The sequence below is a fragment of the Selaginella moellendorffii genome, unplaced genomic scaffold (assembly GCF_000143415.4).
Source record: "Selaginella moellendorffii unplaced genomic scaffold, v1.0 SELMOscaffold_21, whole genome shotgun sequence".
In the NCBI taxonomy this organism is placed as follows: domain Eukaryota; kingdom Viridiplantae; phylum Streptophyta; class Lycopodiopsida; order Selaginellales; family Selaginellaceae; genus Selaginella; species Selaginella moellendorffii.
The window spans coordinates 1,015,606-1,038,516 of NW_003314282.1; the positions used below are offsets into that span (position 1 = coordinate 1,015,606).

Here is a 22,911-nt window from a genome sequence, read left to right on the forward strand (position 1 = left end):
GCCAAAGCTTGATTCGGATGCCAGTGCAAGAATTTTGACGAAACCACGGAGGTGTGTGCATGATGAACTAGCAAGAGAAATCTGGGTCCATTTCACGGTTTTTCCTGATCCTTCGAATTCCCAGACTATCCATTGATGAGCCACGCCCAGCAGCGGCTGAAGTGGAAGAAGAATTTCCAGGTTATGGATTCATGAGCCATGCCTGAGATGGGTAGCCAGTCATGATGAACCAGCAAAAGAAACATCTTCTCAAAAACTTATCTTCTTGATGAGCATTGCAAGCCTATCTCTGTGATCAAGTTCTCAGAACTTTAAACGCAAATAGTTTTCTCGAATATGCCAAGAACATTCTTAAAATGACTTAACACAGTCGTGGCCGTTGGATGAGAGAACGTAAACATCGAATATGCCTAGAAAACATTCCCAAAAACCCTAACACGTGCGAGTTCCGGCGCAAGTGCAGCATCGCCTCTCGGATTGGAGAGGCCATGGCCTCGAGGGGTAATGAGCCTCTTAATGCAGCTCAGCGGCCGCAGGAAATCGTCCAAGTAGGTCGGGGGTTGAGAGAGTAATTTTAGCACGGTTTTAGGCGCTGCCGGGAGATGAAGTAAGCCCAACGCTGGAGCTCCATCTGCGGGAACCAAGAGGTGAGAGAGATATTAAGTTTTCATTCTTTGCTTTACTTGCCAGATTTTTGATCCGGAAGACTAAAGTTGAGCCTTCGACGTTGACAGTCGAGAGAATCTACAACCATTCTCACGAGGTAAGAAAAATCTAGGAACCATTGAGAGGCAGGTAAGCACTTCTTCACCTTCGATTGTGTGTCCGCCACCGTGACATTTGGTGAAATCACCATGCACCAGCGAACGTTGTCATCGCGTTTGACACAGCCTCACCAAGTGCAGTGCTAGAGTTGGGCATGAACAAGCCCGAGTTCACCGCTGCGGTTGTCATGTAAGATCCTTTCTAGCTCAAAACTTTCCTGTTTGATCGCGAGCTCTGGATGGCTGACTTAGAATCCCGAGCTTGCTGGTTACTTGGTTTCCATAGCTGCTAGTCCTTGTGACTGACTTTGATCTCGTTGGCGAGCTGACAAGGGTGACACCCTCAAGGCCTCGTACTCGCACGTCGTGAGCCCGTTCACGAGGACCACCATTGGAACCGAGATATCCCACAAGCTGTCCACCAAGGCGAACACCGTCTCCATCGGTGGCTGGACGCGCTGACGACGATCAAGGCCCGGTTGAATCCAAGTCCGTTATCTCGATGTCGGGCGAAGTGGACACGAAGGCGCTTCACAAAAGCGCCAAGCTCGGCCTGGCGCTAACGCATGTAAATTCGAAGTATTTTTCCAGCTTAAAATTTAAATAAGTTCCTGTGACAATGTTAGTTCATCGGTGACACTTGGTTTGTTTTGCGCAAGAACAAGCAAAAAGCCCGGGCATGGTATTTTTCCATGGACATCTTCATGATGCTTCTGCGCTGAGACGCGTGGATACCACCGCGACCTTGCTGCAAAATGTGGCTCCACGAAGGAGAGAAAGAAGGCGATGCTTGAGGCGCAAGAAGAAGGGCAAAGGAAAAGGTTTTCTCGAGCAGAGACACAAGAAAGACACAAGACCTGGAGAGAAAGAAACACGATCGCATGGAAGAAAACAAAATATTAGAACCAATCGAGCTCATCCTCGCTTGGATCGATCACCTCCGGGGAGCCAGTACACCGGAGACACAAGAAAGAAACATCTCGGCTCGATCGCAGAAACAAGAAACAACAATCTAGTAGGAATCGTCTGGATCGAACACTTCCGGGGTCGTATCCTCCTCCCAGATGTCCATTGGCTCCAGTTCCTCGGGCGGATTCTCTTCGCCGGGATTGATCACCTCGGGCTTCTCTTCCGGCTCCTCCTGCACGGCTCCTCCTCCACCGTCAATCTCCATTTCAACGGGCTCAGCTTCCTCCTGAGCATCACCAATCTCCATGTCCACACGCTGCTCTTGAGGAACGATGGGAGGAACGACGGGGGAGCAAGAGGCGGAGGCAGAAAGAGATGCGCTTTAGCGCAGCTGCTGCGATCGCCGCGGCCATTCGCGCTCCTTCCTCGCCTCCGTGAAGTGAAAAGTGATTTCCGGGAAGTCGAACCCGCGACCACTCGAATATATTCGAACGCTTCGATGGAGGTATATTCTTTTCAGACCAATCCGAACCGTGCATCACGTGGACGGCCATGATACAATCGTCAAGAATTTATTATAGTGACCGTAAAGGGCTTACGTGTCACGCTTCGACGTCTACGTAGCACTTTGTCTACCAGCTTGATTTGAGGAGCGCATAGTCAGCTGGCAGCCCGGCGTATAAAACCGCACTTTCCCTCACTCAATCCATCGCTGGCCTCCCACTTCAAGCGCGCGATCGATCGATCACTCCACCGCATTCTCTTCGCTTCGCGATCTCGAGAGTTTTCTCCGCAATGTCGCCGCGATCGCCTCCTGCTTCTCCAGCTTGGATCGCCATCGCCTCGCCGCTGGCGTTGCTGCTACTGCTCCTCGCGATATCGATCGATCTCTCCCTCGCCCAGCAGCAGCCCGCGAATTGCAATGGCCAGCTCAATCAGCTCATTCCCTGCCTCTCCTACGTCCAAGGCCAGGCGACCCAGCCCGCGCAAGGCTGCTGCAGTGGCCTCAAATCGATCGCCGGTTCGAATCCCGCCTGCCTCTGCTCGCTCATCTCCGCCAACGCGGGTTCGATCCCGGGCATCAACTCCACCCTCGCCCTCGAGCTTCCAGCAAAGTGTAACTTACAGGGGTTAAATCCCAGCCTGTGCTCTGGTAAGTTCTGACTTTCATCATTCTTTCTGGTTTTTTTAACCTTGGTTTTACCTTGAGTTTTCACTTCCATTCTTTGTGATTCTTTCTTTTGGTTTTACCTTAAGTTTTCATTTCTGGTTTTTTACCCCTCAGGTAATCTCCAGGCTCCATCCTCGGCCCCAGTTTTGGCACCACAGACGTCCCCACTTAAGCAAGGTTTTTGGCGACTTCCACTGTGTATTATCTCGTGATTAGTCTAATCGTGTATTTGTTTAGTTGCCCCGGCTCCAGGAGGTTTGGTTCCAGCACTGGCGCCCCAGACTGCCCCATTTAAGCAAGGTATTTTACTCCCGTTTTCTATCTCGAAAGTTTTAACTTGTGTCAAATTTGTGAGTAGTTGTACCAGCTCCAGCAGCGGCTCCCAGGCGCAAAGGTAAGAAAAAACGATCTAATCGCGCGGTAAATAAAATCTACTCGCTCCTTTTTCTTTCCAGGCGGCCACAGGCACAGAAGACCAGTCGCAGCCCCAGCCCCAGTTACAGCGAGCCCGTCTCCAGTTGCGGCTTCACAGGCCCCGGCATTGGCTCCTTCCCAAAGTGTGAGCAATCCATTTGGGACCGGTTCTCCCAGGCCTTTGGTCTCAAGTGGAGATTTTAATCTTCCTTGCACACACATTATAAGTGGGGTTTTGCTACTTGTCCTTGGAATGTTTTGATTAAATACATCATCGTCCTAGATATATTTTTCTATTCACCTGGATGACTGCCACGTCTGCATCTTCGCCGCCGTTGGATCAAACTGCGGCCATTGCCGTATATAGGGAACGTGTACGGCATTGTTTGGAAGGAAGAAAGCGCGCTTGGAGGGATTGGGCACAAGAGGTAGGGCATGCGAGAAATCCTTTCGATTGGATCGATTCGCTGCGATCTTGCTGCTAGATCGAGCTAAAATCTTGCGTCCCTTGCCGCGGCGCCTTGGATCTGGGGCGTGGAGCGTGCAATCCAGGTGTGTGATTTCTTCCTTGTTTCTTGGTGAATCGTTCTTGCTGGCTGCATTCCATTTTAGTTTGTGATTTTGGCTAAAGTCCTCTCTCTTTTCCTAAACTCAGGTTTCTCGAGATGAGTTGTTGATCGCAGTTACGATACAATGGACTTGTTATTCCAAAAGGCTCGAGATCTTGCGCAGGAGACCGCAAAGAAATCTCAAGACTTTGCCAAGGAGGCTGCGAAGTTCTCGCAAGAGCTGGCACTAGAAACCGCGAAGAAATCCAAGGAGTTGGCTGTGGAGGCTACCAAAAGAGCCGATCAAATTAAGGCGTTTGCTACCGCGGAGCTCTCGCCTGGAAGCGTAACTCCTCCGAGCCCTTCACAAGAGGAACTTGAAACGTATGGGATCACACCAGAGCTCCGAGAGTTCGTCAAGACCTTCACGATAAGAACGTTTCGGGACTACGATACCAAAGACTGTATGTTTGGTTTATCTACTTCTTGCTGACTAAATTCTTCTTTCAGTGAACGGAACAGGAGTTCGCCAAGATCTAAGCGAATGGCAGGAGAAACACGCAGTGTTCCTTCTTCAAGTTGTTCCGGTAAGTTTTCTTCTTTCATGTGATGTTTCATCCCGTAAGCTTTGGCATTCTCTTGAGCCAGGATCTCTCTGATTTTCGCTACGTTTTGTGCCCGCGAAGGATGAAAGAGACCACCTTCTGGAAAATCTATTTCAAGCTCGTCGAGAACTACATCGCCCCGTGAGTCTATACAACACTCCCGGAAACTTAACTCTGGCATTCCTTACAGATATGAAGCGCGTGCAAACATCACAAAGGTGGACGATCAGACGTCCAGCACAAAACCAGATCAACCGAGAGAAGAAAGCTCGAGCGATGCAATCGACAAGAAACCGCATCCTTCCGATCACGATCTGGACGCCTACCTTTTGGGAGCCCTCGATGGTCACGACGACGGACAAGGTGAAAGAGTTTGTTCTCGGTTGTTTTATCTCTTGGCATCTCTGTATGATCTCTCAGGTGATGATGGAGATTCCGATCCAGAAGACTTCGATCGCCTGGTCAACAACACGGTGAGTACTTTCACAAACAGTACCAAATGGAGCATGACTTATGTTTTCTATGCTTTGTTTGCAGGGTCTAGATAGCGACGGCGAAGATGGTGTTCACAAAAGCGAAGCAGCAGGTTCTTCCGATGGGGAGCTTGTAGAAATTCCGGATAGCGCAAAAGCTCAAAGCGAGCACTGTAAGTAAGCTTTGTCAAGCTGGTAAGAATACATTTCGCAAATGGTTCCATCTTACGACGTTCTTAGTATTGACATATTGACATATTGACACTACAAACAATAGCAGGTACTTCTAATCACTCTTCGCCGAGAATCCTCAAAATCTGGAATGCAAGAAAGTGATCTTGTAGAGTTCTTCGTGAGGCACAGACAAACACAAACCTGGCTCATCGTGGCTCGCTCTGACGGAGCCGCTCGCAGGCAAAACGAAGCCGCGTGGATCATACAGTGTAACTCGTACATGTTAAACTTGTCTCCAAGTCTCTTGTCAATCAGCGATTCCGCTTCTCTGGTTTCAATCATGGGACGAGCCTGTTGTTGCAAGTTAGTTCTTTTGTTTAAACAAGAAAAAAGAGCTCCTATTTTTTTTACCCATTCTATGAGGCTTGTTTCTCCCGCAGGCAAGGACAGATTAATGGCTCTTCGTCCAGTGATAAGCTCCAGAAGAACCACGCCAAATGAATAGACGTCGGTTTTGGTGGTAACTTCGCCGCTGGAGATGTACTCTGGAGCCAGATAGCTTCGATCCAAGAACAAAATCGTTTTTTTAGTCATCCAAATCGTTTTTTTTTTCTTTTCTTTTCAGTCATCAGCCAGCACCGCTTGTTTCTTACCCGAGAGTTCCGACGAGCCTTGTTTGTGCAGCCGAATCATCGTTGCTTTGCCATCTTGCTAAGCCAAAGTCTCCAACCTGTTGCCATCTTTGAGCGCATTGAAACGAAAAAGGAATGAAAGAGAGGCTGCTCTTCTCACCTTTGGAGTGTAGTCGTGTGTGAGAAGAATATTGTGAGGCCGCACGTCTCTGTGGACGATGGATCCAGTTCGGCAGCCTTCGTGGAGATATCTTAATGCTCTTGCAGCTCCCACAGCGACCGCATGCCTCGCAGACCAAGGCAAGACATTCGTATTCGCAGCTGCAAAACCATTTTGAAGTGACTTCGTCAAAAACATATTTCTCTTACCCGAGAGATGCCAGTCCAAGCACTTGTTGCAGACGAATTCATATACCAGTATCCTCTTTCCGCCTTCGATGCAAAACCCGAGAAGCGTCACCAGGTTTCGATGTTGTGCGCCGCTGAGAGCTTCGACTTCCGCCTTGAATTCTTTTTCCCCTTGCGTGCTCGCATCCTTGTTTCTTTTCACAGCAATGTATCGTCCATCCTTCAGTATCCCTCTGTAGACCGGCCCATAGCCACCTTCAGCTAAGAAGTTTCCTGGGGAAAAGTTGAGGGTGGCTTCCTCAAGCTCAGCATACGTGAAGTTCGTTGTCGTCCTAAAACGTTTCTGGCTCTCGCAGATCAAGCATACCGGGGGTGCCGGATCAGAATGCGTTACTTCTCGAGTTTCTGTTTCGGGACCATGCTGCTGCTTGCTTTCGAGCTCGAGTGCGATAATCTGCTGCCTCTCGGCTAAAGCTTTGTGACTGCTCACTGATCCCTCGTTAGGACTATCTGAAGATACGTCGCTACTGAGCTGTAAGGATGGATTCAGAACTACGGATTCAGATACCTTCAGGAGATTCCCTTCATTATTCCGGTCCATTAGTATAACATTACACGATAGCTGCTCCACAATGTTCCTCTTATATCTTTTCAAGCCCCTGCAAAATGGAGCTATGAGAAATCATTCACCGCTTGAAGTAGCAGCACGGAGTACCTGTCCAACACTACCCAGGACGCTTTAAGTTTCTTGGCTTCTTGGCACGCGATCAGATCGAGTGGATGCCCCTTGGCAACTCTCACGTCAAGCTTGATCTGCATGGGATTTCTTACTGTTAATTAAGCAGGCTCACAGGATTATCGTGCGTGCTTACTCGGTGCTCATCGCATAGCTGCTGGACTTTGATCGATTTTATATTGTAGTACTTGATCGTTTTCGCTGTTTCTTCCTCTAGGCACTTGAAGTTCACTCCGTTGAAAGATGCAAAGTCCACCTTGGATTTGTAACCCACTGTGAGAAACAATCCCATCGGTTAGCGACTTAGCTCAAGAGATAATCATCTTTACTTACTAGGAGTGAGGATCTCGTGAAGTATTCCGAGAAGAATTAAGCAATCCCCTGGCTGGACTATTCGCTCCACTGTCCACTCGAGAACATCCAGAGAGACTTCTCTCGAAACATCAAAAACCACAACCACAGTGCGAGGACTGGCCTGGTCTGGCGAGAAAAACGTAAGCCTGCTGCTGCTAGATATGCTGGCGATGGAGGACTTGCTGGAGGAAAAAAGAGAGTTTGAGTTGCTAGAACGCCTGGGACTGGGAGGAAGTATGTCTTCCATGGCTAGCTGACAGAAACAAATGAGAGGCAGCCATGCAGAGGTATATGAGACGCGAGAACCATGGATATACAGAGGAATGTTCGAAGATGCGTACGATACAACCGAGGGAAGATGAGCGGCTGTGATAAACAAGCATATACCAAAGGCAATGAGAAAAAAAAGAGGAACCTTAATAAGGTGTGGCTGCTGGGATTCGAGCCCAGGTCTCCACGGCCACAACGTGGAATTCTTACCACTAAACTACAGCCACAAACACATCAGTGATAGCGAAGAGGCAGCATCATCAACGAATGCTTACCATGACAACTGTTACTTGATAGCTTCACTTCCTGCGCTGGTTAGAAACATAGATTAAATACAGATCCAAGATACCAGTGTTCTTTTCTTAATTATCCGAGTCGTCGTCGTAGTCGCCATCGTCAGAGGACGAAGAACCATCAGCGACTGGCTTTGAAACTTTGTTCTTGTCAGTGGCAACTCCAGCGGGAACTGGCTCTGGCGCTGGCTTCCTTTGGACAGGCTCGTCTTCGACCTCTTCTTCCTGCTCAAGAACTTCAACATGTGTCGAGCCGGTTAAGGAAACAAAAGCCAAGTAAAACAAAAACCGAGAAAGGATATCTACATCGCGAGCAGTGCCCCCTGCCATTATGTTCGTCAGGTCTTCCTCGACTTTACTCACGTATTCAGGCTGCAAAAAGAGAAATTTTTTTCGGTGAAAACTGAGAGAGAAATTGAAATAGACTTACATCCATGTCGGGTTGCCTGCGAAACCTTCGCTTTCGTGCGTTTTTCATGGCAGGGGTGAGTCCATGCTTGTACTCCGGTGTAGCATCTGGCTTCGAGGGATTTTCCGGATCATTCACGAGGATCATCTGGCATGGATGCGACAGGAAACTAAGTAACGATTAAGTTGGGAGGAGATAACAAACGCACCTGTCCAATGTCGGCTGTTTTGATCAGCACGGAATGGTCATAAGTTTTGTACGATTCCACGACACAGGGTAGATCCACAAGCGAGACTTCGTACTCGTCCTGTCCAATTGTGAACTTGCCTGTTCGTCCATCACCTAGAACGAGCTCTCCAGAGTGCTCAATTTTGCTCGATCGAGGCACTGGCGAGGAGACTCACCGTTAAAAGCGAGATCGATGGAGTCTTCATCGGAATTCTCACTGAGAATACTGTGCAGCTTCTCAGCTACAGAGGGAGGAACCCTCAGCACGAATTGTTCCTCCATAGCTCGGGATTTTACTGCACGGGACAAGCTAAGGATAAAGAGATTCGCAAAAAATGAGAGGTCGCTTACCGGAGGTGTGCGATGGTCCTGTAGCAAAGACCTGGAAACAAGCAAGGGATATTCCAGTACAAAACACATACTTCCTGGATGGATATTCCGACAAGAAAGAGTTTTGGATTGAAGCAAAGTGATGGACCACCACAGGTTTGTCTCAATTCCCACGAGCTTCTCTACGAGTTGCGTCGTGAAGAATCTCGACGTCGACACCATCGACTGGTAATTGTACGTATCTCACGACCGAGCCTCTTATGAAGCAGTTCTTCACGGACATCTTCACAAGAAGAAAAACGCGATCAGTCACTCCAGAGGAGAACAGAGTTAGCTAAACCCGATAACCGAAAAAAAAAACAAGGCCTACGATAAAATGGAGAAAACTAGAACTCTAACCAAGCAGGACGAAAGAGAAGAAAGAACACCATAAAAAGAAGAAAAACGCGATCAGTCACTCCAGAGGAGAACAAAACTTGAGAACCGAAAGCAATAACGAAAGAGAAGTAGCCTAGTACGATCAAATGGAGAAATACTAGAACTCTTACAAAACAGGACGAAAGAGAAGAAAGAACACCAAAAAAAAAGATGAAAAACGCGATCAGTCACCAGAGGAAAACAAAGCTTGAGAACCAAAAGAAAACGAACAAACGAGAAGTGGAGAACTAGGACGAAAGAGAAGAAAATAAAACAAAGAAAAACACTAGAAACGAACCATATGGGGGTACTTGATCTCGTCCACGACTTTGATGTTCTCTAGCTTGATGTTGAGGTACTGATCCACCGAATGAAGCACTCCAGTGATGGCGAGGTCATTCTTGAGCTCCACCGTGACCTCCTTCCCGACGAGCTCCTTGAAATACGAGAAGAAGAGCTGCAAAAACAGCGAGCGATTGGGAGAAATCGACGCGGCGGGCATTGCGCTTACCATTGCGACGCCGAGACGCAGGGCGCGCGCGCAGTCCTCTCCTTAAACCCTAGAACTACGCATATGCTGGAATCTTTTACGTTCGCAGGTTATTCTCCTGTTAACATTGCATAACTAGTTAAGTATTTAGATTAGTTTAATATAATATGTTATTAACGACGCTAGGCGAGACAAAACGATGGCATGGATCACGACGGTCAAAACGCCTAAGTTATTGTGGAATTGGAAGAATTCGGCAAAGGAGTGGCGTATGAACTGGGATGGATGGGTTTGCAGGTTCCGGCAAGAACCGGATCGACATGTGATCAAAGCCGGGTACGATTAAGACGGCTCTCGAATCACTGAAGAACTCTCACTGTCTATCTCCGTACATAATATTGTCTAAATCCGTACATATCATGTGGGTGACTCTGACGTTCGACCAGACGATCAATTCGCTCGCAACGAGAGAATGCACGGCATTTTTTTCCGAAGCGGGCCGGGTAGGATTGTGGGGTTTTTCGAGACTATTTGGATGCGGTGGGAGTTTATTACGAAGAGCGTTTCAGGAATCGCAGCCTCGGGCATCATCTCATTGAGTTATATTTTGCAAAAGCATGAGCAAGATCAGTGGGTATGATTCAGAGGTTCTTACAATTCACTTACTTGTCACAAGCGCGAGAGCAATATCAAGAAAAGAAAGAAATTCCGCGCTCGAGGCTTCGTTCTTTGGGGCATTGTCCGGACTCGGGGCAGTGTTGTTGAGAGTGGGATTCGAACCCACGCCCTTGCGGACCAGAACCTTAATCTGGCGCCTTAGACCAACTCGGCCATCTCAACTTCTTATCTAAGATTAATCTTCACTCACCGACAAAGCCCGCCAAGGGACATCCAGCAGCAAACCATTTCTCCTCACTGCCAACTTTCAGTTTACTCATCGTGCCAAAAGAAGGATACAAAGATCTTGTCATGGAAAACTTGTCTTGTCAATCTTGTGATGGATGGGATCGCGACCACTCGGGACGTTCCTCTCCGGCTCAACATTGATCATCTCGTTCTTGCCACCGTGTTGAAGCAACGATCCTTCGCCAGGCCGGGCAGCGAGGGATTCCTGCAGGGAATCCAGGGACGAAGATGGAGATGGATGCCTGTTCTCGATCATCGCTTTCCCGCAGGCCAAAGACGAGTAGAGCTCTTGAGGCGGTGGCGAAGAGGGATCGAAGCTTTGCGGAGACGAGGCGATTTGCCTCTCGTAGTCCTCGCACGCCTTCGCGATGCTGCCCTGGTACTGCTTTGGGTCGGAAGCGCCGCCTGGAACTTCTCTTGCCTCATGCTTCACAAGCTCGGCGCCGGGTTGAAGCAACTTTCTGGGCACTCCTCGCGGCTCCTGATCGATGCGAAAGTCGTCATTGCCTGGTTGGAAGAAAGAAAAGAGAGAAACCATTGAAAACACTTGCCTTGGGACCAAGTTGAGAGCGATCGAGTGATCCACCAGCAGTAGCGCCGCCAAGAAGCAACATTGAGACGATGCCAACAATCGTGAACATTCTTTCTCCAGCCATGATCATCGGCAAGAGAATGAGAAGAAGAAAAATCTAGAGCAGGCACCCTTTCACGAGCTCACACCGCTTAAATATTCAAGCGCAAACTCGTGTACTGGGCGCGTGAATCCCGCTCGGTTGACACCGTGCGGCGCCGAGCTGGACATGACCTTCGTTGACCTTTTTGACCCGTGAGCCGTTGACCATCAAGACCACTCCTCCGTCTTGTGAAAGCAATGGTGGATCGCAGTGTAGGGCGCCTCGAATCAAACTTGGCCTTCGTGCAACGCGAGACGACATCGCAGCGCTGCGGCACGCCAAACCGGATGGGATGGATCTTGACACGACTCGGGAACTCGTTGCCCGCTGCTCCACTCGTCAAGGCTCACTGGATCGGATAGAGCAAATGCAGAGAAACTTTGTAAAGTACCTTGATGGACGCGTGAGCAACTGTGAACACCTCGAGGGCCGGGAATGGCTCCAGAAGCTGTGCAAGGTTGACGGACCTCGGCTGGAAGCTGGAAGAGTTCACGAAGTAGTCGAGCTGCGTGATCAAGCAAAACGCTCCAGGATTTGCGTTACATGGGCAGAGCTTTGACAGGTGTTTGTGAACGTCAGCTTCTTGAGCTTCCTGGATGATCCGCACGCCCCTATGCGCCTTGATCCACTCGATGTTGCCCGTCGACGGCGAGAGCTCCAGGCGCGGCACCACGCGGACGAACATCCAGCGGAGCTTGGACATGTCGAGGTAGGCGATCGACATCTGCAGGATTCTGGAAAATTGTTGATATTGGCAACTCGAGAAGAACGAACAAAGAAAGAAAGAAAAAGAGAACCTGCGCGAGAGAAAAGATGGCGACGCTATTGCCCCTCCAAGAACGCAGTGCAAGCCAGTGGAGGCTGTGGCTCTTGAGCAAATACGTCCCCGGCGATTTCACCACCAGCTTGGTCAGCTGGAAGTAGACGACCGAGGGGCAAAAGTCGAGGAGCTGCTGCGTTGTGCCTACGTCCAAGCCCGTGGACGAGATTGGGAAGGATTGGAGGCGCTGCCGTCGTCGTGAGAGGGCCGCCAAGCTCGACACCATTCGAGGCATCGGAGCTGCTGGGAGGCGAGAATGCTGGACCAGAAGCCATCCATGGCCGCATTGACGCTGATCGTAAGGGAGCGAAGAGGTTCCCGATCACTGGTAGCCAGCCAAGAGAATCTGAGTGTTGTTGCTCTGGAAAACCGATCAAATTCAAGCAGCGGAGATTGCTGCTGCTGCTGCTTGCTGCCAAACCAGGAAAGAAGGCCCTGCTGCCGCTCATCCTCACCAGAGATTAGACAGAAATACGTGACGAGCCTTGCCAGATGCGCCCACCTCGAATTCGTCATCGCCAGCTCCTCGAAGATGCGTAGTTCTTCCGACAGCGATCACTGCTGACTGACCTAACCCTCAAAGCGATCGTTTTGAACGTTACTTTCCCGCTAAAACACTTGCGATTGCTTCATATTTGAAAGTCTAGGGTTTTCCCGCCCAGAGCTTGAGCGATGAGGAGCACCCCGGTCGCCGCCGCCGCCTTGGAAGTACGAGAGGACAATCAGCTCGTCGCCGTCGCCGATGAGGAGGAGGACTCGTTTGAGACGATCGATAAGCGTGAGTCTCTGTTTTGGCTCTAGATCGATCGCTCGGCCTTCTAGATTTCTTGTTCTCCCAGTCACCGCACAGGGAATCAATGCCGGGGATGTGAAAAAGCTCCAGGATGCGGGAATTCACACATGCAATGGACTGATCATGCAGACAAAGAAGGTGCGAATCGATCGATTCTTTCTCCCCTATCTGTGGAGTTTCTTCTATGCTGCTCTAGAGCCTCACAGCCATCAAGGGATTGTCCGAAGCAAAAGTCGACAAGATCCTGGAAGCGGCAGAAAAGATAGTCGTAAGTGCCTTGAATCTGGATTTTCCTTCTCGCTCACTGCCTTTTTCCAGCAAGTCGGCTATATCACTGGGAACGAGGCTCTTCACAAGAGAAAATCCGTGATTCATATCACTACAGGAAGTCAGCTTTTGGATGACCTTCTCGGTGGTATGCTCTATTCTTTTCTCTCTTTTTTTTTTTCTCATCTCTTTTCGCCATATGCACCAGGTGGTATAGAAACGATGGCAATCACCGAAGCCTTTGGCGAATTCCGGACTGGGAAAACTCAGCTCGCGCACACTCTTTGCGTAGCCACGCAGCTGCCGTTGGGCTTACACGGAGCTAATGGCAAAGTGGCCTACATCGACACCGAGGGAACATTGTATGGTCATCGTCTTATGCTTTGCTTTTCTCTGATGTGAATTCTAAACGATGCTTGCAGTCGTCCTGATCGAATAGTCGCCATCGCGGAAAGGTTTGGACTGGATCCAACAGCTGCTCTTGACAACGTAAGCATTTTAGCTCTTCAACCCCTGAGTAACTTTCGGCTTTCCAGATTGTGTATGCTCGAGCATACACGCACGAGCATCAGTACAACCTTCTGATCGCCATAGCGGCTAAAATGACTGAAGAACCGTTCAGGCTCTTGGTAAGAATTAATTCTTGAATCTTCTATCCTGTCTTACAAGGAACTGCACAGATTGTGGACTCCATCACCTCATTGTTTCGGGTAGACTTCTCAGGGCGTGGAGAATTGGCAGAGAGACAAGTAAGACGACTTTTACTTCATACACTCAGCCAATTAACTTTGTGGCCGTGCAGCAAAAGCTGGCGCAGATGCTCTCCAGGCTCATCAAAATTGCTGAGGAGTTCAACGTCGCGGTGTTTCTTACGAACCAAGTCATTGCTGACCCCGGCGGCGGGACCTTCGTCGCGGATCCAAAAAAGCCCGCTGGTGGCCACGTCCTGGCTCATGCTTCGACAGTAAGGCTGATGTTCAGAAAGGGGAAGGGCGAACAAAGAATCTGCAAAGTCATCGACTCTCCAAGCCTCCCGGAGTCCGAAGCTATATCCTTTCGTTGGATTTTTTTTTCTTCCAAAGTTTCAACTAGCTGCCCTTGACAGTGTTCACGTCTTCCAGATAGCACCAGGTGGGATCACAGACGCCAAAGACTAGAACAGGGGAAGCTGATCGTGTGGCTCAAAATGTGCCACGACGGGTTTTGGGGAATAAAACATCGTTGATTCAAAGCGCAATAGGGCACGGATTCGCGTGAGTCCATTTCTCAACCACTTTTGTGTGGTGTCAGGTAGGTTTTTGGACCGGCCACCGTCGCGGGCGGGTGTTCGTCGTTGAGCTGTTGCGATGGCCGATGGAGATAACAACGAGTTCGACGTTTTCAAGTCATCGAAGTGGCGTGGAAATCGAAAGTCGAGTTTCGCGGTTAGTCTATTTTTTTGGAACGCATTCCGGCTCTGAGCTTTTCTTTTGCAAATTGGCAGCAAATATTTCATGCTCGTGAACGAGAAAGTGGAGCACACGGAGGAAAGTTGCCTCCAAAACCTGGAGGGCCCTCGGATAGAGCTCCAGTATCTAAATCAAAACCACAGCCTGAGGTCGGTCTACTTTCGAAGGAAAACAAAAAAGTATGATGGTTTACTGACTTGTGCCTCAGCCTCAAAGACGGCGTGGAGGTTTAAGCTCTCACACGCTCATGGAGTTCAAAAAGGCTTTTGATAAAGCCACGCGTGAAGAACTTGACAGAGTTGGGCTTTTAACTTTCCAAATTACTATCGAGTAACAAATGCTTGACTTGCAGGCAAATTTCATCAAAACGTGCAAGAACATCAAGGACGTGGCTTCTGAGCTGAGGTTCGTTGTGACTACTCGTAAGTGCTTTGTAACAAAGCGTGCATTTGTGTGTCAGTGAAAAGGAAATGGAACATTTTTTCATGAAGGTCGATGTGAACAGCAAGGGCGTTGTAGATTTTGATGATTTTACAAGCTACATTCTTCAGCAACAGGTACTGGTTTCTTAGAAACCGCGGCTCTCGCTAAAACAAACTCTGCTTTCTCAGCTAGCAAAAGAAGATGAGCCGGGTGCGGACTTTGCAACGTATGTGAAGATGAAACCTTCTAGCAAGAAAGGAGCAACAAAAATGGAGGATGAGTCCGATTCTGAGGAATCTGATGAAGAGGACGAGGTCATAGCAGAAAGGCCAGTTATGAAAAGCTTCAAAGCTTGTAACACGACTGTGGAGCGGCCTTCTCATATCATTGAAAAGGTTGGCATGTATCATAGTTTTACGCTACTAACAGCAGACATCGTGCAGATTATTCTTTTGTCTCACATACAAACATATGTTACAGCAACACAAGACGGAATGCTTAAATTGTGGCATGGAGATTCTCTGAAGTTGTTACGAACACAAAAGAATGGTGGTGGAGGTACATGTCCCCACGAGTGCTTCTTCCCTGATGAAATTCCACTATAGAAGTTGAAATATGGCAGCGTGGATCACTGACATTGTCGCCATGGCTCAACAACCTCTGGCGGTGTTTGCAATGGATAGAAGGTGACTAGATGAAGCAGAAGACGATGCATCTTTGACATCTGGAATATGCAGTGTGACGTTTTATGACACGGGAAGACTTTCGTTTGATGTCCTGGGAAGGATTGAGAACTTGGTAAGTTCTTATTATCCTTCAAAGGTTTCTAAGTCATTTTCTTAACAGAGAAATGGAGCATTATGTGCTACCTGGGTGAGGACTCCAGAGAATGATAAGCTGCTATATGGAGATGACCGTGGCTACCTTCATGTGTATGATTTCTCTGACGAGTGGGGAGGGTAAGGATTCTGTTTTCTTCGATTTGGAATTGCAGTGTGCGAGTGTTGCAGGGAGATTCCACGCATTGCAGCTGGGGTGACGGAGGAGCTTTTGCCGGGCATGTCTGAAAAGCTACCTTGGAAAATACACAATAACTGGGTTACAAGGATTAAGTATCTATCTCATTCGTCCTCGTTACTGAGCTGCTCCATGGATAGCACACTGCTCATGCTTGATCTAGAAAAACAGAAAAGGAAGTGGTCTGGCAAAGAACACCACCACGGGATATTTGCACTAGATTATTGCAGGTTTGCATCGAACTTCCAAGACTTTCAGTTTGTGCTAAACCTTTTTTATTTGACAGGAGTTTTAATTTCATTGTCACTTGCGGGTTGGAAAGAAACGTTAACATATGGAATCCTTTTACAGCAAAGATAATGGGGCAGTTGATCGGGCATCAGTCGCCTGTTGTGGTTTGTGCATTGATGGAAGCTGCCTTGTGTAAACTGACATTGTTTTACATGCAGGACGTCGTTGTAAACGAAGACGATAACCAAATCGTAAGTGTAGCAACCGACAGCATCATAAAAATTTGGGATATGAGGAGCAATCGGTGTATGCAAACTGTTGTTGACAAGACACTCGATAAATCTGGCGAACCTCCAATAATTTCCAGACTTCTTTATGACAAACGAAGAAGCGTAAGACTTTGCTTTTGCAGTGTCATCATTTTTCTTACTCATCTTTCCATTCTTCGCAGGTTCTTTTAGGTGGAGGTACCTCACTGCAAGCATGGCGCAAGCGGCTTGCCAGTGAAACGCGTTCAGGGAAGATATGTGGTTCGGGTTTCAGTAGTACATTTCGCCAGCTCATTGTGGCTGAAATTGAGTCGCTTGTCACTATTTGGAACATTGACGATGGACACCATACTTTCTCATTCTCAGACGGCAAGTATGTCTAGAAGATTATGATGCCTTGAAAGATCTAACTATTTTGCACAGGTCGACAAAAATGTCAGCGATGACTGTTGATGCTTCCGGCCGAAGACTTTTGATTGGGGGACAGGACGGAACTCTGAGAATGTGGAACTTCAACAATGGCCAGTGTCTAAAGGAGTACTGCGGGTTTGGTCAGGTCAGTACATGTCATTTTCAGAGCTTTAATACTATCTTCCTACAGGATGAAATCACCTGTGTTGTGTGCCTGGCGGAAGGAAGGAGCAAGTATGTTGCTGCCGGTGGATGGAATGGAAGGGTGAGGCTTGTTTCTTTTGAACTTCTAGCCTGTTATATCCAACAGAACATTTTCAGGTTTGCATATGGCACGACGGTTTGAAAGAGTCAGAGCCCTTGGAACGAGAGATGCACGGTCATACCGATGACATTGTTTGCATGAGCATTTGTCCACCGGGTGGTGTTGCAACTGGTGGTTATGATGGAAAGGTTTGTTGTTCTACTTAAGTTTGATGCTTTTATGACTGGTTTCTCGTCTAGGTGATTGTTTGGAAGCTTGATGGAATGATAAAATGCGTGCTGAATCCACCACCGAACGAGTCTTTTGCGAAATCAAGATCAATCGTCAACATACAGTTTCTTGGTCAGCTGGTACGCCAACAAATTTACGCCAACACATTTTTAGTATATCTGTGCAGGAAAAAGTCTTGGCTGTATTCGTTTCAGATGGATACATCTATTTCTGGCGTGTTCCTGATGCAAGCGTGGTAAGTGAATCAAAATAGCGTTGTGAAGGTGTTGACATCTGATTTTGCAGCTTCATGAGATTCCGACATGCCATATCGGTGCACCAGGTCCAATGTGCTCGGATTCCAAAAACGAAGTAAGTACACAAACGCACGAGGTTACTTTCTAAGATTTTCCCGAACTATGCAGCTTTTGTTCTCCTCGGATATAAAGGGCTACGTGAAATCGTGGTCATTGGCCGCATGCGACTTCCATCAAGCCGAGCGCCCTTTGACGCCTGTTCCGGAGATGTTTTGCTTTCGAGCTCATCATGAAACGATCGTACATCAAATGTTTTTGTCAGATTGAAAACTAACTGTTTCTTGTTCAGGTCTCGATGACATTTATCGAAACGGATAGGATACTTGTTACCGCCTCAACATTTGGCACAAGGCAAGAATTCATACTTAATCTGTTTCGTGAACTAATACGCATGGATCTGGAACAGCCGTCTGTGGACTGAGAAAGGAGTCCGGATTGGACAATTTGGACAGTACGGTGGATGGGATTTATCAAGCCCTGAGCAGTGGATTGGTAGAAAAGCGTATTATGTTTCACAAGACTCGGACAGCTCTGCGAGCTCAAGGCTAAGCTCAAGCGCGGGAAGTCGGTCGAGTTCAAGCAGGGAAAGTAGGGGCAGCTCTCTGTTGACAACATCTGGTGAAACTGAATCCAAAGAAACAACTCCCACAGATTTTCCCGAAGCCAAAGAACCTTCATCAAGGTACTAAGCACGGAGGATCGCAATTCCTTTTAACGTTGCTGTTTTATCGTCACATTACAGCGCAATTCAAGCCAAAGCAGCGGCGATTCTAGATGCTGGACCACCACATCTGAGGCTTGATTCATGGTTCGCACCACTTCAAGCGGCTTTCCATCGTCAACTTCCAATAAAGGTTCGTGTTTCACTATAATAACCATTCATATAAACTTACAGGGGAGAATGCATACAGAAAATTGTCCCCTGGGGACCATTGTTGCCGCCAAATCTTCAGCACGTCAAGCAAAAATCTCTGGAAGAAATGACGACTACGGAAAAAAGCACGAGCACAGGAAAACCGAGAAAATCAAAATACCATTCGGTGAGAAAACGTTCTTTGAGTTACACCATAAGCTGAACGTGTATTTGCTGCAGGATCCTCTACGCTTGTCGCTACCAAACATTCATTTCAACATGCCCAAGGACAAGCTCATGAGCATAATGCGGCGAAGCACTCGAACGACGCCTCGCAGCTCAGAGACGACGAGAAGCATCATGAAGATGTCCATGAAAAAATACCACGCCTGACCGTCCGGGCATTTTCCTTTACTCTTCTGTGCTTTTGCGCGAAACAAACCAGGTGAAGAAGCTTATTATCATTGAACTAACAAAAGATAATTGTCACAGGAACTTATTTTAAGCTGGAAAAATACTTCGATGTTCCGCAAAATTTTGAATTTACATAAGCGTTAGCGGCCGCGGCTATGGCTTGAGGGAGAGCGCCAGGCCGAGCTTGGCGCTTTTCTCGAGCGCCTTGGTATCCACCTCGCCTGAGATCGAGATAACGGACTTGGGCCTCCACTCGTGCTGCACCACGGCCGCGATGCGTCCATGGTTATTCAACCGGGCCTTGATCGTCGTCAGCGCGTCCAGGCCATACATCCCACCGATGGAGAAGGTGTTCGCCTTGGTGGACAGCTTGTGGGATATCTCAGCTCCCACGGTGGTCCTCGTGAACGGGCTCAAGACGTGCGAGTACGAGGCCTTGAGGGTGTCACCCTTGTCAGCTCTGCGGCCACCAAAGAGATCAATGTCAGTCACAGGGACTCGCAGCTATGAAAATCAAGTAGCCAGCAAGCTCGGGATTCTAAGTCAGCCATCCAGGATCAAACAGGAAAGCTCGAGCTAGAGAAGATCTTACACGACGACCGCGGCCGTAAACTCGGGCTTGTTGATGCCAACTCCAGCGTTGTACTTGGTGAAATTCCCCGACGCAGTGTCAAACGCGGCCTCTCCGCCGATGACGACGTCGTTGCTACCAAAGGCACTGGTGCATTCCACCACGGGAGACGAAGCTAGCCCAACGCTGGCAGTAACTCCGGCATACTGGTGGCAGTACTGGAGCTCCATCTGCGAAAAAGGAAGAGGTAAGAGAGAGAGAGAGAGAACAAGTTTTCCATTCTTTGCTTTGCTTGCCTTTCCAGATTTCTGATCCGGAAGACTGAAGTTGAAGATCGCCCTGGTCCCCGGAGCGAGATCATCGACCTTGACAGTGGAGAAGATCTACAAGAAAAAGGAACCATCTTATCTCACGAGGTAAGAGCTTCTTCACCTTCGATTGCGTGTCCACTTTCACATCCACCGTGACGTTCTTGCAGACGTAAGTGGTGGTGAAATCTCCATCGAAGACGTCCCCCTTCTTGACGCCGAAAGAGGAGAAAGTCTACAAAGCCACAGTTAAGAACCTCTCCTTGAATCCCAGCCGAGAAAAGATCTCTTCTTCTTACCAGCCCAGTGGAGGTCGTGGAGCTCAGACTGAATCGCTGATCGGCCGAGAAATCCTTGTAGAGGAGGTCTGCTCGCGCAAAATCAAGAAGAGAGGATGAGGAAATGCGATTTCACCGCGAATAGCAGCAGCACTCACCGCCAGTCTTCTTGCCAACATCCGACCAGAAACCGGGCCCCTTCTTTCCAGCCATCGCGAGCGACGAGCAGCAGCGCCTAAAACCCCAGGGCACACAAAAACGCAAAAACTAGGGCGGCGCTGGGGATTAAACACCGTTGATGGAACGCATCGACGGCCCACAGTCTCCGAGCTCATGTTAGGGTTTTTGAGAATGTTCCAGGCATATTCGATTTTTATGAATCTCACGTTTTCCAATCCAACGGCCGCGATTATGTTAGGGCTGTTCTTACAAAAATCTTCTAGGCATATTCGTATTTTAAATATTAGATGCTTTCACTTGTTTGCTTGGGAAACCACTTTTTAGACTGTGAGCAACACAAGCAATAACATCAGCCAGAGTGGTTTCTTGGAAAACTCTGCTGAGGAAGTATTGACATCCACCACCATGGTGGTGTTACAACCTTGAGCTCCAAATCCATACCTCATTTGCTCCAAGTCATATTCCACCGTCAAGTCGAGCTGCTGGTACGTCCCTATGACATTCAGGTTCGGTCCAACACTCTCAGACCTCCCAATTGCCATGCAAATGGTATTGTTCACGCTGTCTGAATCATCAAGCAAAAACCATGTTGACACTTCGACTCCAGCACCGCCCAAAAAGTGGTAAGTGAGGGTTGCCGGTGGAGGAAAGTCGCTGTTTGCCGAGATGTTGTAGCAAAGCTCCACGCCAAGAGCGTCTGCGACGCTGCTTGACACTTCCACCAGATTGGTGGTGTAGTTTTTTATTGCTTGTACCAGCTGAGTGTAGAAATCCGACGTCAAGTAGCTCAAAAAGGTGGTGGTGTCAATCACTGTTCCACCGGTTCCATTGGAAAGAAATCCCTGAATTGGAACTTGAAACTTGTTCTTGTCGATAGAAATGGTCGATAAGTTGATGAAGTATAGCTCGGCCGCTTGTGGGTTTGTGATCATGGGGGTGTAGGCCATGGACGAAGAAATGGAGGCGTTCCTGAGCTTGTAGTTCCCGATTACAAGCTTTCCACGGAAAGTATCCGAGGGCAAACAGTAGATAAACTTGCTCCTGTACCCCAACGCGCTCAATTGCCCCATGAATGACACGTTACCCTTGTCAAAACCCACGAAACCAGACGTATCGAGGAGTTCGAGCAGCCCCCCACTGTCGCGGCCACAACCCAAGGACAAGTTAGCCGCCACTTTTCGGTTTCGTACGGAATCCATTGTTGCAATGTCGCTGACCAAGTCACCAGCCGACGAGAAGTTAGTGCCGTACGATGTGTTGTACGAGCAAGAGGAGGATGGTCCACAGCTCGTAGAAACAGCACTGAATGCCGAGCACGATGGAGAACCGCACGGAAGCTTGGTGTGAGAAGTTGACAAACCTGGCTGGAAGAGAGATGCGGTGGTGCAATTGATTGCACAGGACGAGGAGCATGCCACCCAAGAAAACCCGGAGTCCACCGCGAGAGTGAAGTTGAGCGGCTGGGGCGGAGTTCCCAGGCTGAGATCCATGGCGAAGTTGAGTGCACCATCGAAAAAGAAGCTGGCTTCCAAGGCTTGGCTGCTTTTTCGAGAAGAGGGCAAAAACAGGTTAGTGTTGACAATTGGCGTCCTATTGGGCGGGAAGAAACCAACACCACGGTTACGATATGGAGTCCTTGCACGCTGTCCTTGAATGCATCCTGCAAAAGTTACCAACAAGAGTACAATTGCTACACAAGAGATCTTCATTTGGAAACAAGCAAATTGCAAAGGCAAAGGAGATATATATCTCGAGTTTACAAATCAATTCAGACTGAATTTTCTATGTTGACGCGGTTTGTATAGTAAACTTGACAAGATAAAGTTTTGAAGGTGTCTTACTTAAACAAGCAGGAGATACGTCAGGAGAGGAAGAAAAGAAAACGCTTGAGTTCTAGAAGATTTCAACACGAAGATGAAAACCAGAAGAAGTGTCAAGGACAAAAAAAATGGCTGGATTGAGTCAAAGGTTAGAGCATCTAGTGAAAAGGCCTTGTCCTCATCTCTAGTTAACAAGGACAATTAGATTGTTGGCAAAAAGAAGACTGACGATTTTGTCCTAGTCTCGAATCCATGGTCGGTGCTTAGAATGAACATCAATATGGATAGCAAGAAACAAGCGTCAATGGCGCATGAAGTGATCATAAAAAAGGACAAAACTCAGCAGTGCCACCATCGAAGAACAGGGATCATGACAATTTGAAGAGAAAGAAGAAGCACTCGGTCAAAAAAACACCCTTGAAAGATTCCTTTTGGTTTGATAACAAGTACATCCAACGGCCACGATTGCTTTAGGGTTCTTCGAATAAGCTAATCTTTTGGTGCCTGCTACCGTCTTTCACTAAACGCATAAACGAATTTTAGGTCGATTCGATCGGGTCTAGGGAAATTTCGATCGCCCATGCCGCCAGATTCTCCCCTCGCGCATCCAAATCGAGCGAAATTCCGCGCTTGACACTTCGCGTCTAGCAAGCTCATCGAGATGTACGGATGGTGCTAGGGTGTTTGAGAATGTGCCAGGCATATTCGATTTTTATGAATCAGAGGCGATGTGTTCACTGAGAAACCACTTTTTAGATTGTGAGCAACAAAAGCAGTAGAGCCAGAGTGGTTTCTTGCAAAACTCTGCCAAGGAAGTAGTAGCCATTGGTGTTACAACCTTGAGCTCCAAATCTGAACCTCATTTGCTCCA

General features: G+C 48.2%; 7 protein-coding genes, 2 non-coding genes and 1 pseudogene across 10 annotated transcripts; 3 read left to right on the forward strand and 7 right to left on the reverse strand.

Annotated features, from left to right (window-relative positions):
- The first annotated feature begins 3,599 nt into the window (after positions 1-3,599).
- Positions 3,600-5,110, forward strand: LOC9637922. Its single transcript, XM_024678206.1, has 8 exons — positions 3,600-3,686; positions 3,744-3,810; positions 3,914-4,270; positions 4,317-4,393; positions 4,455-4,552; positions 4,602-4,774; positions 4,832-4,884; positions 4,949-5,110. The coding sequence occupies exons 3-8, from the start codon at positions 3,952-3,954 to the stop codon at positions 5,063-5,065; spliced, it is 837 nt and encodes a 278-aa protein (XP_024533974.1). The 5' UTR covers positions 3,600-3,686; positions 3,744-3,810; positions 3,914-3,951; the 3' UTR covers positions 5,066-5,110.
- On the reverse strand, positions 5,091-7,375 carry LOC9637923 (proline-rich receptor-like protein kinase PERK3). Its single transcript, XM_002973323.2, has 9 exons — positions 7,108-7,375; positions 6,911-7,047; positions 6,754-6,851; positions 6,060-6,697; positions 5,851-6,011; positions 5,712-5,788; positions 5,470-5,617; positions 5,260-5,409; positions 5,091-5,201 (listed from the first exon to the last, which is right to left on the reverse strand). The coding sequence occupies exons 1-9, from the start codon at positions 7,373-7,375 to the stop codon at positions 5,175-5,177; spliced, it is 1,704 nt and encodes a 567-aa protein (XP_002973369.2). The 3' UTR covers positions 5,091-5,174.
- A 149-nt stretch (positions 7,376-7,524) lies between these two features.
- On the reverse strand, positions 7,525-8,765 carry LOC9641640 (transcription initiation factor TFIID subunit 7). Of its 2 annotated transcripts, XR_002992757.1 has the most exons (7): positions 8,680-8,765; positions 8,505-8,624; positions 8,309-8,442; positions 8,122-8,247; positions 7,994-8,063; positions 7,674-7,936; positions 7,525-7,615 (listed from the first exon to the last, which is right to left on the reverse strand). XR_002992757.1 is itself a non-coding variant. In XM_024678207.1 (6 exons), the coding sequence occupies exons 2-6, from the start codon at positions 8,608-8,610 to the stop codon at positions 7,761-7,763; spliced, it is 612 nt and encodes a 203-aa protein (XP_024533975.1). In that variant the 5' UTR covers positions 8,611-8,624; positions 8,680-8,765; the 3' UTR covers positions 7,525-7,760. The 2 variants fall into 2 exon arrangements, 1 of the variants encoding a protein (XP_024533975.1); XM_024678207.1 differs by having other exon boundaries at positions 7,525-7,936.
- Positions 7,554-7,625, reverse strand: TRNAH-GUG. The gene has a single exon. It is a non-coding gene; the product is annotated as a tRNA-His (tRNA).
- Positions 8,765-9,657, reverse strand: LOC9641641 (sm-like protein LSM2). Its single transcript, XM_002973325.2, has 3 exons — positions 9,587-9,657; positions 9,374-9,532; positions 8,765-8,941 (listed from the first exon to the last, which is right to left on the reverse strand). Exons 1-3 carry the CDS (start codon positions 9,587-9,589, stop codon positions 8,822-8,824), a joined length of 282 nt encoding a protein of 93 aa, XP_002973371.1. The 5' UTR covers positions 9,590-9,657; the 3' UTR covers positions 8,765-8,821.
- A 667-nt stretch (positions 9,658-10,324) lies between these two features.
- TRNAL-AAG lies at positions 10,325-10,405 on the reverse strand. The gene has a single exon. It is a non-coding gene; the product is annotated as a tRNA-Leu (tRNA).
- Positions 10,406-12,637: 2,232 nt separating this feature from the next.
- On the forward strand, positions 12,638-14,256 carry LOC112347345 (meiotic recombination protein DMC1 homolog). Its single transcript, XM_024678060.1, has 10 exons — positions 12,638-12,743; positions 12,805-12,896; positions 12,955-13,026; positions 13,077-13,173; positions 13,234-13,387; positions 13,448-13,514; positions 13,562-13,654; positions 13,706-13,774; positions 13,828-14,073; positions 14,138-14,256. The coding sequence occupies exons 1-10, from the start codon at positions 12,638-12,640 to the stop codon at positions 14,180-14,182; spliced, it is 1,041 nt and encodes a 346-aa protein (XP_024533828.1). The 3' UTR covers positions 14,183-14,256.
- A 44-nt stretch (positions 14,257-14,300) lies between these two features.
- Positions 14,301-19,022, forward strand: LOC9641642 (annotated as a pseudogene).
- LOC9637924 (mitochondrial outer membrane protein porin of 36 kDa) lies at positions 18,916-20,402 on the reverse strand. The gene is made up of 6 exons (XM_002973326.2): positions 20,199-20,402; positions 20,062-20,129; positions 19,887-19,997; positions 19,751-19,837; positions 19,476-19,684; positions 18,916-19,343 (listed from the first exon to the last, which is right to left on the reverse strand). The coding sequence occupies exons 1-6, from the start codon at positions 20,251-20,253 to the stop codon at positions 19,037-19,039; spliced, it is 837 nt and encodes a 278-aa protein (XP_002973372.1). The 5' UTR covers positions 20,254-20,402; the 3' UTR covers positions 18,916-19,036.
- A 110-nt stretch (positions 20,403-20,512) lies between these two features.
- Positions 20,513-21,929, reverse strand: LOC9641643 (aspartyl protease AED3). Its single transcript, XM_002973327.2, has one exon. It carries the CDS (start codon positions 21,927-21,929, stop codon positions 20,541-20,543), a length of 1,389 nt encoding a protein of 462 aa, XP_002973373.2. The 3' UTR covers positions 20,513-20,540.
- Between the last annotated feature and the right edge of the window lie 982 nt (positions 21,930-22,911).

Coding starts and splice junctions, on each gene's coding strand:
- LOC9637922 (XM_024678206.1), top strand. CDS start 3,952: ATGGACTTGTTATTCCAAAAGGCTCGAGATCTTGCGCAGGAGACCGCA. Junction 4,553..4,601: donor GTCGAGAACTACATCGCCCC/GTGAGTCTATAC, acceptor CATTCCTTACAG/ATATGAAGCGCGTGCAAACA. Junction 4,775..4,831: donor TGGTCACGACGACGGACAAG/GTGAAAGAGTTT, acceptor ATGATCTCTCAG/GTGATGATGGAGATTCCGAT.
- LOC9637923 (XM_002973323.2), bottom strand. CDS start 7,375: ATGGAAGACATACTTCCTCCCAGTCCCAGGCGTTCTAGCAACTCAAAC. Junction 7,048..7,107: donor TCACGAGATCCTCACTCCTA/GTAAGTAAAGAT, acceptor TGTTTCTCACAG/TGGGTTACAAATCCAAGGTG. Junction 5,410..5,469: donor AAACAAGCCTCATAGAATGG/GTAAAAAAAATA, acceptor TTGCAACAACAG/GCTCGTCCCATGATTGAAAC.
- LOC9641640 (XM_024678207.1), bottom strand. CDS start 8,610: ATGGAGGAACAATTCGTGCTGAGGGTTCCTCCCTCTGTAGCTGAGAAG. Junction 8,064..8,121: donor GCAGGCAACCCGACATGGAT/GTAAGTCTATTT, acceptor CTCTTTTTGCAG/CCTGAATACGTGAGTAAAGT. Junction 7,937..7,993: donor GGGCACTGCTCGCGATGTAG/ATATCCTTTCTC, acceptor CCGGCTCGACAC/ATGTTGAAGTTCTTGAGCAG.
- LOC9641641 (XM_002973325.2), bottom strand. Junction 8,942..9,373: donor AGATCAAGTACCCCCATATG/GTTCGTTTCTAG, acceptor CTTCTTGTGAAG/ATGTCCGTGAAGAACTGCTT.
- LOC112347345 (XM_024678060.1), top strand. CDS start 12,638: ATGAGGAGCACCCCGGTCGCCGCCGCCGCCTTGGAAGTACGAGAGGAC. Junction 12,897..12,954: donor TGATCATGCAGACAAAGAAG/GTGCGAATCGAT, acceptor ATGCTGCTCTAG/AGCCTCACAGCCATCAAGGG. Junction 13,775..13,827: donor GAGAATTGGCAGAGAGACAA/GTAAGACGACTT, acceptor GTGGCCGTGCAG/CAAAAGCTGGCGCAGATGCT.
- LOC9637924 (XM_002973326.2), bottom strand. CDS start 20,253: ATGGCTGGAAAGAAGGGGCCCGGTTTCTGGTCGGATGTTGGCAAGAAG. Junction 19,998..20,061: donor CCACGACCTCCACTGGGCTG/GTAAGAAGAAGA, acceptor GTGGCTTTGTAG/ACTTTCTCCTCTTTCGGCGT. Junction 19,838..19,886: donor AAGTGGACACGCAATCGAAG/GTGAAGAAGCTC, acceptor TTTTTCTTGTAG/ATCTTCTCCACTGTCAAGGT.
- LOC9641643 (XM_002973327.2), bottom strand. CDS start 21,929: ATGAAGATCTCTTGTGTAGCAATTGTACTCTTGTTGGTAACTTTTGCA.